At 38.4% G+C, this 15,096-nt stretch overlaps 1 protein-coding gene across 6 annotated transcripts in view; it reads right to left on the bottom strand.

Moving 5' to 3' along the window:
- FAM53A (family with sequence similarity 53 member A) overlaps positions 1-15,096 on the bottom strand; it is a 69,052-nt gene that overhangs the window by 43,115 nt on the left and 10,841 nt on the right. For all 6 annotated transcript variants that reach the window (XM_015624760.1, XM_033513755.1, XM_015624764.1 and 3 more), the window contains one exon: positions 5,304-5,548. In XM_015624760.1, coding sequence (XP_015480246.1) covers positions 5,304-5,381 — 78 coding nt within the window. In that variant the 5' untranslated portion in view covers positions 5,382-5,548. The remainder of the gene's footprint in view (positions 1-5,303; positions 5,549-15,096) is intronic.

Here is a 15,096-nt window from a genome sequence, read left to right as displayed (position 1 = left end):
ACCATTTACTTTAATCAGGTACCAGCTGCATGTGAAAACACAGGAACACATTTAGGTAACAGTAGTTACATTTCAGCTGTCCCTGAAGGAGAAATGGACAAATTAGAGACTTAAAGATAAGGTCTTCCAACAAATTCTTCCTTTCCAGTGTTCCCCAAATGAAAGGCAATGACAACCTATTCAACTATCAGACAGTAGCTACAGAAAATGTGTTTTTGTAACAAAATACGTGTCAAAAAGTCTTACAGCTGATTTAGCCTGAGCCAAATGGAAAGGGCAGCAAGATGAGTTAATATGAACATAATAGCTAGGGATGTTTCAAAGACTATTTATTCACACAGGCCAAGATATTCAATGCTTGTAAGGAAAATAATCTCAAGGGCAATCCTTTGTGGCAGTTGATACTTAATTTTTACAGTTTTCAGCCAAATGGCATCTTTAACAAGTTTCACTTCATGAATGTTCAAGTTATTTGATTACCTGTACTTCTACCACCTTCAAAAGCCTTGTCCATCCAGTAAAGACTAAACTACTTTACCTTTGACAGCTGCAAAGCACTGAAACTGATTTTCAGGGGGTCCGTGGAAAAAGCGGGACCACATTCACACACACTATCTGTCCTCCAGAGAACTGCAATGTTCTCTAACTCAGGAACCTTGTCCTTACAGCTATTTCTGACCAGGTTCTGGAGAAGCCAGTGCTCACTTCCATGACAAAGCAGACGTATTTCCTCTGCAACTTGGGATTGTTTATACAGAATCCTGCTAAGTCACAAAAAAATTACTTTCTAATTCTTTGGAGATTCAGACCAAAAACCGTAAGAGCATGACATGTGACATCACATGCTGACAGGAAGAGTGAGCTCCACTATTTCCAGCAAAAGCTCAAGGCACTGAAATGAAGGGCTGAGGGACTAAGGACAGTAAGTAACACATCTCCTTCACAATATGGGCTTGGCTTTCCATAGCTGAAACTAAAACACTTGGAAACAGTGTCTGTTGGTGTATTTTAACCACCTCTGGAAGCCCAAACTTGAGAAGACCCTGTCAGGCTGTAAATTCTTTATAGAAGATTTTTTTAATCTATACAGCACATGGCACAAGTCCCACTAGATAGTAGTGTAACAGGGCTCTGAACCAGTTTATCAGCTCTCCTGGGCTGGCCACACTCCACTCTCCCCCACTCATTCCCTTCGTGCTGCGATCTACCTGAAGCTTCCTCAATGAGTATTTTGTGATTATGCTTAAAAAGAGCTTGTAATCGCTAGGAACCTTGACAGGGAAGTCTGCTACCCTCTGTGTGAAGGAAACCTTCCTTAGAATAAGGCCAAATTATTCAACAGGGTCATTTTCCTGAAGAGGAAACATCCATCTTGCAACTACTGCTTTTTGAATAGATGTTAAAACATCCACCAAGATCTCATGCCTCTGGAGAATTTATCAGGGAAATAATGGCATATTTTAAGATAGACATGCAAAACAATGGAACTACAAGTTTCACCTGAGGTTAGAAATGTTCATTTCATGCCAAGAAGTGGCTCTACTTTGAAATACTTGTTCACAAATAGAATCTCTTTTGTGCAGCTGGAGATACTATGTTCAAAAGGAAAGGAAGCATGTGGTACAACATTTAGGACAGTGCTGCAAGTTTCAATTGGTTTTCTGAATCTTAACAGCTGTTCTTTCATTAAAATACTCCCTCAAAGACATCTAGTCTGAACTGAGAAAGTGGAAGAGCTGTGCAAGTGAGGCTGACAACGAATTATAATTTACATCACTAATTTTAAGTGTTCTTTGCTAGCAGAAGCCAACTGTAACAAAAATAATTCTGGCTATTCTTCTACACTCCAATGTACTGCATTAAATACTTCACAGCCTGTGCTATCCCTCCTCATTCTCAGAATGACAACTTCATCTTCATACTTTTAAAATTAATGGCTTTAATTTCAAGGCATTTTTTTTTAGTTTCCAAGTATATTTGAGTTCCTCCAATTTATCAGCATCCTTTCCAAACCACAGGGAAGCCATTGTTTATCATTCAAATACTAATTTAACCACCACCATACAGATGTGACTCAGTTTGAACAGGCCATGCCAGACCTCTGTTTCTCTACCAAATATCCTCCAAATATGACTGGATATGAAATAGTGAGGAGGAACACTTTGACCTTTTCTCAGGATGTAAAGAAGGGATTAAGTTAACTAGTCTGACCAGTGGCTTTTCCTCTGAGGAAGTCAGTCTAATTCTACATCTTTCAACACAAATAAGTCTCAGAAATTAAAAATAACGAAACCCCACATGCCTGGAAGGGCTTTTAAAATTATACTTGTTCCTTTCACTAACCCTTGACTGGCAGTGCTTGTTTCCTTCTTAGTATCACACCTTGAAGTCTTACAGCTCACATGCTGTAACTTCACAAACCAACATGAGATTCTATGCAGGAATATGAAAAGGGTGCAAGTTTAGTCAGAATATACAGAAAAATCCAAGACTAGAGCTCTATGAAAGTTCTGAGAGTTCACAGAAATAGAGACCAACTATTTGATTTAGTGCTACCATCAACCCATGAAAGCCACAATGTGCTCACGGAACTTCTCTTCTGTGAGGTAGAGTTGAGCAACCAGGGACACGACCCAAATTGAGGACAAAAGCTTGGAACAACCTCCCTGCATCTACAGCAGGTCACTCAGTCATTTTCCTTAAGGCAGGTGCAGGACAAGGCTGTACAATACAAATGAGCGTGCACTGGCTGAATTACACCAGCTTGGAAAATTAGCATGTCATTTAACAGAGCACTAAAAAGCTGCAGCCAGTATTTTACAACATAAAAGAGAGGTACTTGGTCACCACACAGCTCACACAAATGAAAAAGTGTACTATGTCCTTTACATGTTGTCTTTATGCACAGTTCGGCTGCACAGTAAATAGCTTTGAAAGAGCTAATCTTTTTTCTTTTATAACCCTCATTCATGAGCTGTATTACAGAATAGCTTTTGCCCAGCTATTTTATCTACTTGTGCCAAGACGCTTGTGCAGATGCACTGCAAAGGTATCACAAAACTGATAAGGTTTAACTACATTAACCCAGGCAAGAGAAATTGCTCTTAATCCTCAATCAGCTCACAATGAGGTACACCACATGGTGTCACAGAACCTTGTGCCAGCACAAGTGCACAAAAGGTGCAGGCAAGATCACTTCAGAATTGCTCCAAACTGCTGCTGCTATTAGAAGAAACTACAGCATTAACTTAAACTTCTTGTCAAAAAGCCTGAATGTGCTAGCAGTGATACCAGACCATCACCAGCAGTCTTTTTCTCTTAGTGAGATTTAGCAACTGCCTTCACCAGTGGAAAAAGCGCACTTTTTATTATCTCAGGTTCACATTTTAGCCAGGAAGTCATTATTTGCTTGCATGAATCTTTTTTAGTAGGGAGCAACCTACTTGCACACTTTTATTCACACTTGCTGCTCTATTTCCACACCTCACTACGCAATTTCCACACTTTTTCAGGGTGCCATTGTGTACAAACAGAACCTGTTCCTGTCCTCAGAACCTATTTTCTGCAACAACTAAAGCACTTACAAAACCAATTACTTGACAGATAAAAGGAGGAGAGGAACAGGAGAAGGGCGAGGACGAAACAACTGATGAGACATCATGTGCCATTTTCCGCTCCACTTATTCTTTTTCATGCTTTATTGTAAGTCCAGATAAGGACAGGAATAAAAAACAATCAATCTACAACACATTACAGCATGCCAACACACTCCTGTACAGACTCCACACAGTGTAAAAGCACTGAAACGTCCTTCTCTGCTATCAGAGGTCTGTGGTCCAAAACCTACAGTGACTATTGGTAAAAAGAAATTACAAGGTGCTGCTACATGTTCCTAACTAACCACTGCTACAGGTTGTAAGTCATCATTGGCTCACAATTGGGCCCCAGAGTTTAGTTATGAATGATTACTTTGCCAGTTGACAGATAGAGCAGATTCTCCTACAAACTGCATGCCCCAAGTGCTTCATCAAACCAGACAAAATAAATGCGAGCCAAGTATGCACTTGTCCTGAGGGTTAACATCATTTCAACACCTTAAATCTGCCTTTCAACAACAGCATATGTTTAAGGGGAAGGTGAAATAAAAGTAAAATCAATTATTGGAAGAACTCTAAAAGGACCTGCTACAGTTTTGAAAATCAAATTGCTTGATTAATGTCTACTGTAAGATATCCTTACTGGACAAGGAATTGCATACATAAGAATTGCAGGTGCTTGTGCAAAAACTCCACCACAATTCAAGGTATGCTTCACCTGCTTTGGGCTTGTGAAATAAATAAGGAAGCAGTTCAGTTGTTTAAATAAGTTACAACACAGAATTTTAAAATTACTGACATAGTTCAGGTCCAACATTTGATTATTTTAAAAAGTAAAAGCACTAGAATTGAACATTTAGTCAAATTAAGTTTTTTGTGTCTCACTGGAACATTAAATCTTGACCTACAGAAGGGTGCCACTGTAATTAAAGTCAGTAAAATAAAATTAGTGTATTCCGTACAGAACGTAGTTTTGGGGTTCTCAGGTAGGCACCTAAAACTAACAAGAGACTGTTCTGCATTACTCACTCTGGAGTAAATATTTCATTCACAAGACACACGTGAAGAGAATAGATTCCTTCATGCCTGAATTGCATGCTTGAACCACACACTGTACCCAGAGATTAAACCAGCAAGAATAACACTATAAACTACAAAGTTTTTCAGAGCACCAAGCATCTGAGACATTGAAAAAGCAAAGATCCACCTTACTAGCATCAACAACAGTTTGGTAGTAACCTGAATTTTAGTTTAACTGTATTTACTTGAACTGTTCTCCTTCTGCCCAGTGCTGACAATTACCTACATGGTAGCCAGAGATTTTTATAAGTAAATACTCTTGCCAGATATAAAGACATCAAACCATACAAATACATGTACATTTTTCTAGCAAAAAAGGAATCCTGAGAAGCTTGGATAATCCTTTTCAGTTATTAGAACACTATTTAATGAAGAGAACTGGCTTTTTGCTATTTAAAATCATGTAGCAAGGTTAACAAGATCATTAAAGTAAAAAAGCATCACTTCAAACAGACTAAGCACTGAAGATACACTTTTTCTTCCCCTTACAACTCTCACCCAATCTTGCAAAACAGTTCTAACTTAAACAGCTGAATTCTGGCTGATAGGCATTCTTAAATTTGTCATGCAGTTGTGAGTTAACTTGGCATTTCACATTTAATTCATGTTGTTTTGGTAGATCCTTACCAGATTAATATTGTATGTTTTACAGGTCAGATCATCCAAGCTCTGGTTCTGCAGCTTTTCAGTTATTAGTGTTACCATGGTAGTTGTTCCTTTTCCACTGCTCACACAAGTATTGGAGGCTCTTCAGTCTCTTCTTTTAACACTCATGAGCCATTTCGGTGTCAGTTTAGAATCTTGAGATTTATGCTTCCATCTTACTGCCAAAGTTGATTTCCAAATACTGTCAATGTATCATGTCTGATTTCCTGTAAAATTGGATTAGAAAAAAGGAAAAAAGTCAGAAAAACTCTTGCATGTATTGTAATTAGTATTGTAATAACTCTTATTTGGACTATTCCTTCACACAAATATATCATTTTGTGACCAACACTGATGGCCTGGCATTTCAGATCACACATCTCTATTCATGAAAGAACACTCCTACTTGAGGTTTCACTGACTCAAATTTTAGAAAGGATATGAGATTTATTAATGGTGAACATCAGAGTATTATTTGCCTGTTTCCTGCTACTGAACTGCTTCTACCTAGGAATTTAATCCAAGGCAGAAAGAAAGCTTTCCCTCACTTAAACTACTGAAGCCTAAGCCAAGAATATGAAAACAGCATATGACACAGGCACTTACCCACCATACTGTTCTGTATGTTTAACACTATTTGGCATGTTAAAGCATTCAGTAAAGCTACCATATTTTTTTAATCACTAATCCCTTCTTAAAAAGAAAAGTGAAGCAGTAATAGGGTAATAAATACTACACCTACTTCCCAAACCCACAGCTACTTTTAATAATTGCCCTGTGTTTTTTTCAGCTTTTTCTTTAAAGGTTACATAATTTACCTGTCAACAAACACCAGATCTGGTAACCAGGACAGATTCCTATATACATAAAAGTATCACAGACAACAGCTTTGATATCTTTATTCTGTAAGTAGTCATCTAAATCAAAAGCACTAGGTTCATCAGCTATCTGTTTTTATCCTAAACATCCTCCACATATTTTCTTTCTCTCTAGTGACCTGCATTAACCACTCTCGATGATTTAAGTTGGACAAGCATATTCATTTATGGAATATAAAGTGGGAAGAGATCTTGATAGATGCATTTCTGAATTACTTACATTCTCTAGTTTTAACATATACAGTTTAAAAAAAATGCAGGAAATTATTTTCAAGTAGTGTTCCTTAAAAATATTGCTTCTTCCGCACTACTAATTAGCTGTTTAAATAACCAGTAGTAGCAAGGGAAATAAAGCAACTTGAGGCTACGAGTCAAGTTAAACCCACTTAAAACTAAGATATTAATAGTAATTATAATAATGGTGATGCTAGACTATCTTTTAAACCTGTTGCCTTTAAGTACATCCTCAAATATGATTTTCATATGCTAACCATGCACTATTTCACCTTCAGAGCCTGCTACACACCAGCCTCCCTCAGCCTGAGAGCTGTCCCATAAAAGCAGTATTTCTGCCCAACTTTTGGCCTTGTTCTTATATATATATATATTTTTTTTTTCCTGCAAGATAGAAATACTTAGAAATACTCTTCCACCACAAATAATGCTACCCAGATAGCTGGAAATTCAACTGGTCTGCTTTTTCTTCATGTGTCCTATCTTTCAGGAAAGCACACAACTTTAAATGTTTACATCTTGTTCTGAAATTACACCAGGTCAAATATTAAAACCTCTCAAGTTTATGCACTCACTGGTAAAGGTGAGACATACACTATTCAGTGTGAGCAGTCAAAACAAAGTGTGGTTCGTGAAATACTGAAGCCAAGTTTGATGGCAAGAATGAGTGAACACAGCAGCACCTAGAGCAGCACAATTAAACACTGCTGCATCCCTTTTAAACCTGGTGGAGTTTAAAGTAAATCTGGAAATCCAGAATAGAAGTCACAAGAAAGGCTGAGTGGAGGTCAGGTGTTGTTCCTTTACAGATTGAAAACATACTGAAGGGCTTCATAACTGGTGCAAAGACTTTCAGATCTATGTTAAGGATGAATGTTTCCAGTAGTAAGGGGCTACTACTAAGATCCAGCTGTAAAGTTCAGCACATGAACTCACTTCTATTTGGAAGAGCCATAGAAGAATTTGTGGGCTTTTATGTCCCTCAAGGAAAAAAAAACCAAAATCCAATAAAACTATCAAAGATGGGAGAAAAGCTGATCATTAATCAGTTAATTATAGTTATATTTTGCTTAGTACTTCAAATCTTCAAATGTTTCACTTCAATTTTAAGCCAGCTTAGTACAAGCTAAAATAAGGAGAGAGTAGACAGAATGACATTAGACTTTAGTTAATGAACCAATTGAATCAAAGGATAAAGGGAAAGCAAATGAAATCACAGAAGCATAGCACTTTCAGAATCATGCTGAATTGTTCTTATCCACATTCATAAACCCTGCCAGCAAGTGAAAGGAATTTTCGGGCACTGCAGCCATTCAGGCCCTTTCTGACAGCATGGAGCCCAATCAGTTCTGAAACACAGAGCAGTGTGGAAAACCTCCCCAAAAAGTTTCATTTTAGCAGCTCACACTTACAATAATAATTTCTCAAATGGAGACATGCTCCATTGACAAATATTTTATTTTAAAGTATGGGGAAGGGATGAAAAGGTGCTGTTAGCCCAAAAAGCCTTCATCTATCTGCTCCCCATCACGATTCCACTTCTCCATATGAAGCACAACCCTGATACCACGAGTTGTAGCTCAGATCAGAAGCACACTTGACAAGTGAACTCCCTTCTCACCTTTTTTTAATGTTCTTGATCAGTACATTGCTATTAACTGTTTGACACTAGAAATCTGTTCTTACAGGGCAGTCCTTTTTAAGGATGACACAATGAACATTTAAGTGGTCAAAATGTCACCATCACACTCCTACCACTGAAAGCCATTTCTAGGCTGCAGTTTGATGTACCTCAGCTGCCATCACAACTGCCAACACATTCTCTTCTCTGGCTATTTGTGGCCCACAGCAGTGTGCCAGCACAAGTGTTTCTGCTCATCACAGAGAACTAGATCAAGGAATTTTTATAGCTGGATGAAACCAAAACACTTCCTTTTGTTTCTGGGAAATGTTGTTTTCCAGCTGGATCAGCTCCCCAGCCGGGTTTGCCATGAACTGGACACAAATGCTAGTGTGGGCACATTGTGGGATGCTGACACTGCTTGTCCAAGTACCTGTCCAACTACAGCATCAGAAAAAAAAAAAGAAATTCACCACACAAGAAAGCCAGTTGACATCAGCATTTCCTACACTGAGCCACGCAGCTTCTTTAATTAGAAATTAGGCAGCTCCTCCTGAAGCATGGTTTGAACGTGTTTTGCTCTCATCTTCCTTTCCCAATTTGTACACCTTTGACTGGTCAGACTTACCAGCTCAAAGGGATCTGAAATCCTCCCTGCAGCCTCAGCACATTAACTCAGTGACCAAACTCCTGGTTCACTCTGGCTGAGCTATGGATACTCTACAAGGAATTGTTTCCCTCATCTTTGCTAATTAATATTGGCTGCCAGGAGATGAGAGATTCTTCAGAATGACTTCACTCAGCTGTGGTCATTTTAAAACTTTGTTACTAGGTATTTATAATATATAAAATATCAGTACCTCCTAGAGGAAGGGCTCCTCACTTAATTTTCCTATTTTTGAGCATTTAGTTTATTTCAAGACTCTCTGCTATGCTATGTATTTAATGGATCCACATTGAGAGTAGAGTAAGCTGTTTACTTTATGTACTTTCTCTACCATGCTGTTTTTCTAGAGCTGGTTAGAAGCAGCCAACTTTATTTTTCAGTCTCTCCTCATCGTACTCTTTATGCTTATCAGGCTGAATTCCTCTCAAACAGCTCAGCACTTCATACTCCCAGGATTTTCAGTAATATGAAACATTTGACCATCCTTGTTAGGGCAATGAGGATGCTGCTGAATTTGCACATTTTCAGCTGCCTCATGGCAGAGATCTTGGCACAATGCAGTCCTGCCCCCGTCTCCACAGAGCCCACAGGTAACACACCTCTGCTGTCACCAAGCCTCTGCAGGCAGCAGCAGAGCCAGGTGCTGCCAGTTCAAACAGGAATATCCTCCAAGCCTTGACTAATAACAATAGGCGCTGGAGCTCCAAGCTGGATAGAGTCCTACAAGATCATGGCCATCTTTCCCTTAACACACCATCCTTTGTGGAGCCTGATTAGGTGGGATAGTAAGCAAGCTGAGACCTCCAAGATAAACACATACAACAAAAGATGTTACTCAGTCTCTTTCCTGGGAGAGATAATCTTCCTACTATCTCCTTGAGCTGGGGGGCAGAGGTGAGAGCTGGGGAGGAAGAGAAGCTATTTTTTTGTTGCTGAAAGTAGACAACTCAAAAGGAATAAATGGAATATAAAAATCAAACTTCAAATGCAAGCCAAAGCTAACATTCCCCAAAGCTGGAGAACGAGCTATGATGGAATCAGTATCACCACTATCTCTGATTTAAAGTTCTTTTCTATTCATTCTGAAGGCTGGGAAAAGTAAAGATTCATTATTATATCCCTATAGTACTACTAAAGGAGAGAGGGTTTTATTTCTTCAAAAGTTTAGCTGCAAGTAGTAATGACTTGTAAAATCTGTACCAAAATTAACAGTGGAGACAGAACAGAAGTGCTCATGTCACGAATTCTGTATCTTCTCAGTGACATCACTAGTGTCTTTTTTTGGGAAGACTACTAAAAATACAGATTATCCAACCTCCCAGTCAATTAAAGGATGTCAGAGGCTCATTCAGTTTGACAAGCTACTTTCAAAGAGATGAAGAATCCTGATGAAGAACACAAAACCAACACAAAAAAAAAAAATCTCTCCTTGGCTCTAAGAAAGTAATGCAGCCAGACTCATTTCCAACCCACTCCTCCTCCTCTGCATCCTGCAGGACAAAATGTTCCAGCAACAGCTCATCTCAATGGGAAAATTTACATTTGTTTGAAACACTTCTAACAATTTCTTCTGTTTCTGGGAGTTCTATCTTGGATAAAGAAGAGATCACAAGATTTTTAGATGATTTCCCCATAACACAAATGTTTCTTAGTGATCACTATTCCATTATTTTTCTGCCTATGGCATTAAAATGACCTGTGAGAACACAAAGGTTTGTTTCCTCTGTTACTTCACATTGTTTCCTACCCTTTGCTCCGAGTGCTACATGGAACTTTTATTACCAACAATCCCATACAAGCACTTAGCTTGCTCCCAGCAGAAGAAAAGGATTAGCTCAAGTCAAAATTCCAATTCGGATAAGTAGGTCCTTTAAAATATTATCTCTGCTTCAGCAAGCCAAAGGAGCTAATCACTCCAGTACTAACTTCAGATCTAGATGATTTTGTTACTAGACTCTAGATGAAAGGTGATGTGATTTTTTGCCTCCTGGCACTTTCTGCAGCATCCAAGAAGCACTTCAAAATTGAAACATCACACAAAACTGATTAAGTTTTAATAGAGCATTGTCTGTCCCATCCACTTATCCTTGAAGCAACACTAAGTTGGAAGATCACCTACTGCTAAACTAATACTTTATGCCATCTGACAAAAAGCTATAAAATGTCTAGTTTCCTGCAATGTAGAATTCCAGCTTCCAAAAGGGAAGAGAACATTCTTTTCCTAAAAATATGTATTATTTACTACAGTGCTAAGAAGTTCACAGAGAGGCTAAGCATTCCTTACAACATAATTCTATTATTAATAACTTTCAGCCCAGAAAAGTTGTTGATAGCAAGCACTTAAAAGAGAGTTATTTGGACTCTATCCTTTCCAGCACTAATCTGCAGTGTGGCTATTCCACAAACCTTCCAAAATGCCACATTAAGGGGGGGGAAAAAAAACCCAAACATTTTTAATTAGAAAGTTTCCTACAGCTACAAAGTCATCAATCAGCATTTTGGGGGACTGGTACTATAAGGGGACACCTCTATTTCAAACATATTATAATTCAGGACTCCTCTCAATGCCATTAACTAGCACCCCTTTATTTTCTGAGGTTCTTTACAAAGAGATTTTTAACAGTGCATTAGAAAAACAGCTTCCGACCAAAAGGGATAAAGAGAAGAGTGTTTATAATCCTAGTTTGTATTCTGTAGAAACCAGTTCACAACCATCTAAAAAATTATGTTTAAATTGTAGTTGTTCTCCCTGAAGAGTTCAGATGAGACAAAATAAAGCCTTAACACCACACTCTACACATTCCAGAACTCTGAACAAACCAAAGAACCCGATTTCAACATTTGCAATTTAGATTTTTCTCTACAAGGACTGAAGACCAATTTCATGAGTTACAGAACCTCTCACTCTCTCCATGCAGCACTTTCATAAGCCAGTTTTTATTAGAAGGAAACTTCAATATTATGAGGTATTGAAGCACGATTCAGGTTGACAACTCCAGCACAAAGCTCAAAAAAAGGACAAGAAAAACAGGCTAGAAGACATCCTTCACATCAGCTAATGGCCAGTGGAGACAAATTTCAGATATTCCACAGGTTCTGAAAGCGCCAGGAACATCAAGAGCTCAAAACTCTGCTGAAGAACATGCATCACTTAATGTGCAAGGCAGGACTACAGATCACCACTCTAAGGGTAAAAATTAGGGTTTGGGTTGCTAATGCCTCCAGAGATAGATGAGAATAAATATTAGGTCCTCTCACCTCAAATGCAGAAAATCACTCCTGAGCCCAGAATTTCACTGTTTTGACACTAAAGCATCATCACTAAGACCAACTGGTCACTGAGGCAGCTGAGACAAAACAAACTGCTACTAAAAGCTGCATCCTCTGCACACTTCACTTCTACTCCATCTCCCACACTTCAGATCCAGGATCTCTTCCTGCATGAGAAGGAAGTGAAGCCTCAACCATCACACACAGCCTTTCAATTCCACTGTACTTATAAAAGTACAGTGAATTTCCAGCATATATGCTGGAAAGAGGTTAAAGGATATACCTTTATACCTAAAGGACATACATCACACTCTCATTGTGTGAGATGAGTTCTCACCCAGTTTGGCAGAGGAACACATATGAAACAAAGACCTACATTAATTTAATACATTTTGAATTCGAACCAAAATATTTTACAGTATGAACTATTGTCTGTAATAAAGATACCCTCTTCTACTTCCCAAGTTACTGTCAGTCGTTTTGGTTTAGTTTTAAAAAAAAGATGAGTCTCCTTCCAGAAAAGAAAAAGAAGGGTGGAGATAGGCAATGTTAAACCTTTGTCACAGTTTATAAAGTGCACTTCTCAAAGCAACAGAAGTGGTGAAGTAAGCTCAGAAGACTTTTTCCAGGTCATACCTAATTAAAGCAGGGAATATATCATTACAGAAAACTAGGGCTAAGAATTCAATTCAGCCAGAGGTTAAAGCATTTTTTATTGCCTACTCATATCAGTAAGAAATCAGTCTCTCGGGTTTAAACCTGTCTTTCAGACCTGACAAAGACCAAATACTCATATCACAGACAAGTCATCCTGCATCTTTTAAAGTATCTTTGTCAGACAGGACAACGGAGGAGCTGTGTCTTGTGTCTGATGGTGTACAGAGATGCTGTTCCAAGATGCTTATGTTACTTACACTCTTTCCTAAAATAATCCCACCACAATGACAGCAAGGATTTCATTAATTTTGCTGAAGAATATTTACATCTACTCTGTTTGGAGTTCCATGTGAATGAGCCATCAGTGCTAGCCCATGAGCAGTCATGTCCCTGCAATGTGAGATTTGGACTCTTTCTCCTCATCCTGTCTGCAGAAAGCCCCAGGCTATGATGTGATGGTGAGGAACAGAAGCCTGATCTACAGAGGCTTGAACACACGAACACCAAGCCCTTGGCTTTTGTTCTAATTATGAACTAAATGAGCTAACAGTCATTATTTCAAGACTACACTACTCAAACCAAGAGCCATTGCCTGTTTAAGCAATTCAGAACAGAACCTAGTGGGCAATCACCACTTTTTTACTGTAGCTTTCAGTGTATTTTGCTAAAAGCTCAGGTCCTACACAAATTACTTTCACCTCCACATACTGCTTTTAAAATATGCTATTTAAAACCAATGGAAGTATTTACTTCCTAGAATAAGCCTCCAGTAAGATACAAAATTCAGACTTAAATACTAATCTATACTGATAATATTAGTGTCTGGAGAAATCCACCAGACTTTCACTAAAGCAAGTGATCCAGACTGTACAAGACCCATGAGGTTGTTTTTTGGGTTTTTTTCTTCTAAGGCTTGAAGAATGGAAAAAATAGATCAACTGGCCCTACTACCATGATATTTGCTTCAATCTACCACTTAGAAAAGCCAGGGAAAAAAAAAAAAAGAGAATTAATGAGTAGTGTCACCTGCTTTCTCTTAGTGTTTGCCCTTAAAACTGGGAAGTAAAACAGGCACTTATGCATACTTTAAAAATACCAAGGGCTGAAAAAAAAATAGTACTGACCCTTAATTTGTACAGCAGTGACAACAATGATTACCCCACGCACATCCTGCTTCCCTATGATAGAATAGAGTAATACCAGCACTGAAGTACTGTTCTATTACCAAAGCCTATGGGCTTGGAGCTGAGGGATTATACAAATCTCTTCCATACATCCTGCTCCCAAAACACACACAGCTAATAAACCTCCTCCTGTTTGCCTTCAGGTTCATTCTGAGGAGTTTCAGACATCTGGTTGGCTTGTTGAAAATAAAAAGCCCATCTAGTAGGTTTGTTTTCATGATCCCAAGTGTGAAATGTTCTTGCTAGAGGCCTCAGGCCAGGTGAAAAACACTTATGTTAAGATGCTACTTCATGGCATTTCAGGGATCTAATGAGCTATATAATCTGCACACAGCCAAGTCTCCCTTCATTAGCTTGCATACAACTATGAAAATTAAAAATGAGGAACCTATGGTAGTCCAAATATTTTTCAGTAAATAGTACAGCTGGTGAACTGCAGATAGTACTAAATTTAGAACTCAAGTTCTGAGCAGTATTCTGTAAATATCCATACATCTCAATGCTTACAGCAACATGAAGCACATTTCATCAAGCCTCACTGTACTTATTTTTCATACTATGAGTAATATTTCTCTCATGACGAAGTATTACAGCCGATTTCACAGTTTAAGAAAAGTGTGTCTTTGTCTCAAAATTGGAACTCTGCAGAAGATCACTGTGCAACTATACTGAATGAGCATATGGGTGTGTGTACCCTTTACTTTAGCAGCTCACAAGTACACTGTTTACATATTCTCATGTAAAACCTTAAAGTATGAAGATGGCAAATTACAGGAAGAGTTTACACAACAGTAAAATTCTATGCAGGCTTGCATAAAGTAGTTAAAGCTTGCTGCTACATTTATCTTTGTGGAAAGAGCATGGAAATGCATTGAACAGATATGAAATATGGTGTATAGCTGACAACCAAGTTCCACCTCATAGCCAAAACTTATTCTCTCTCATGGCTCACCATCTGCAATTTGCCACTGAAGAAACCTTAATTCACGTGGCAGGAGATGCCACCTCAAGAGGTGGCACATGAAGATCACAAGCTCTACAACACCCATCTAGTTACCAGATGCATTAGAATCCAGAAAATAAAACCCAAGTACCAAACAGCTTTCAAATACCAAAAATTTTCTTTTAAATCAAGAGGTCTTGGTATCACACTGCAAATAGCAAAACTGAGTGGTTGTTTGAAGAGTTCCTTGTTGTTGCTCTTTAATTTGCTAAACTATGGTTCCTATCAACTTAATAGCTGGTTTCCAACTTCTGTTTTGCA

Source organism: Parus major, chromosome 4, assembly GCF_001522545.3.
Source record: "Parus major isolate Abel chromosome 4, Parus_major1.1, whole genome shotgun sequence".
In the NCBI taxonomy this organism is placed as follows: Eukaryota; Metazoa; Chordata; class Aves; order Passeriformes; family Paridae; genus Parus; species Parus major.
This window is presented reverse-complemented; position numbering and strand designations above follow the sequence as displayed.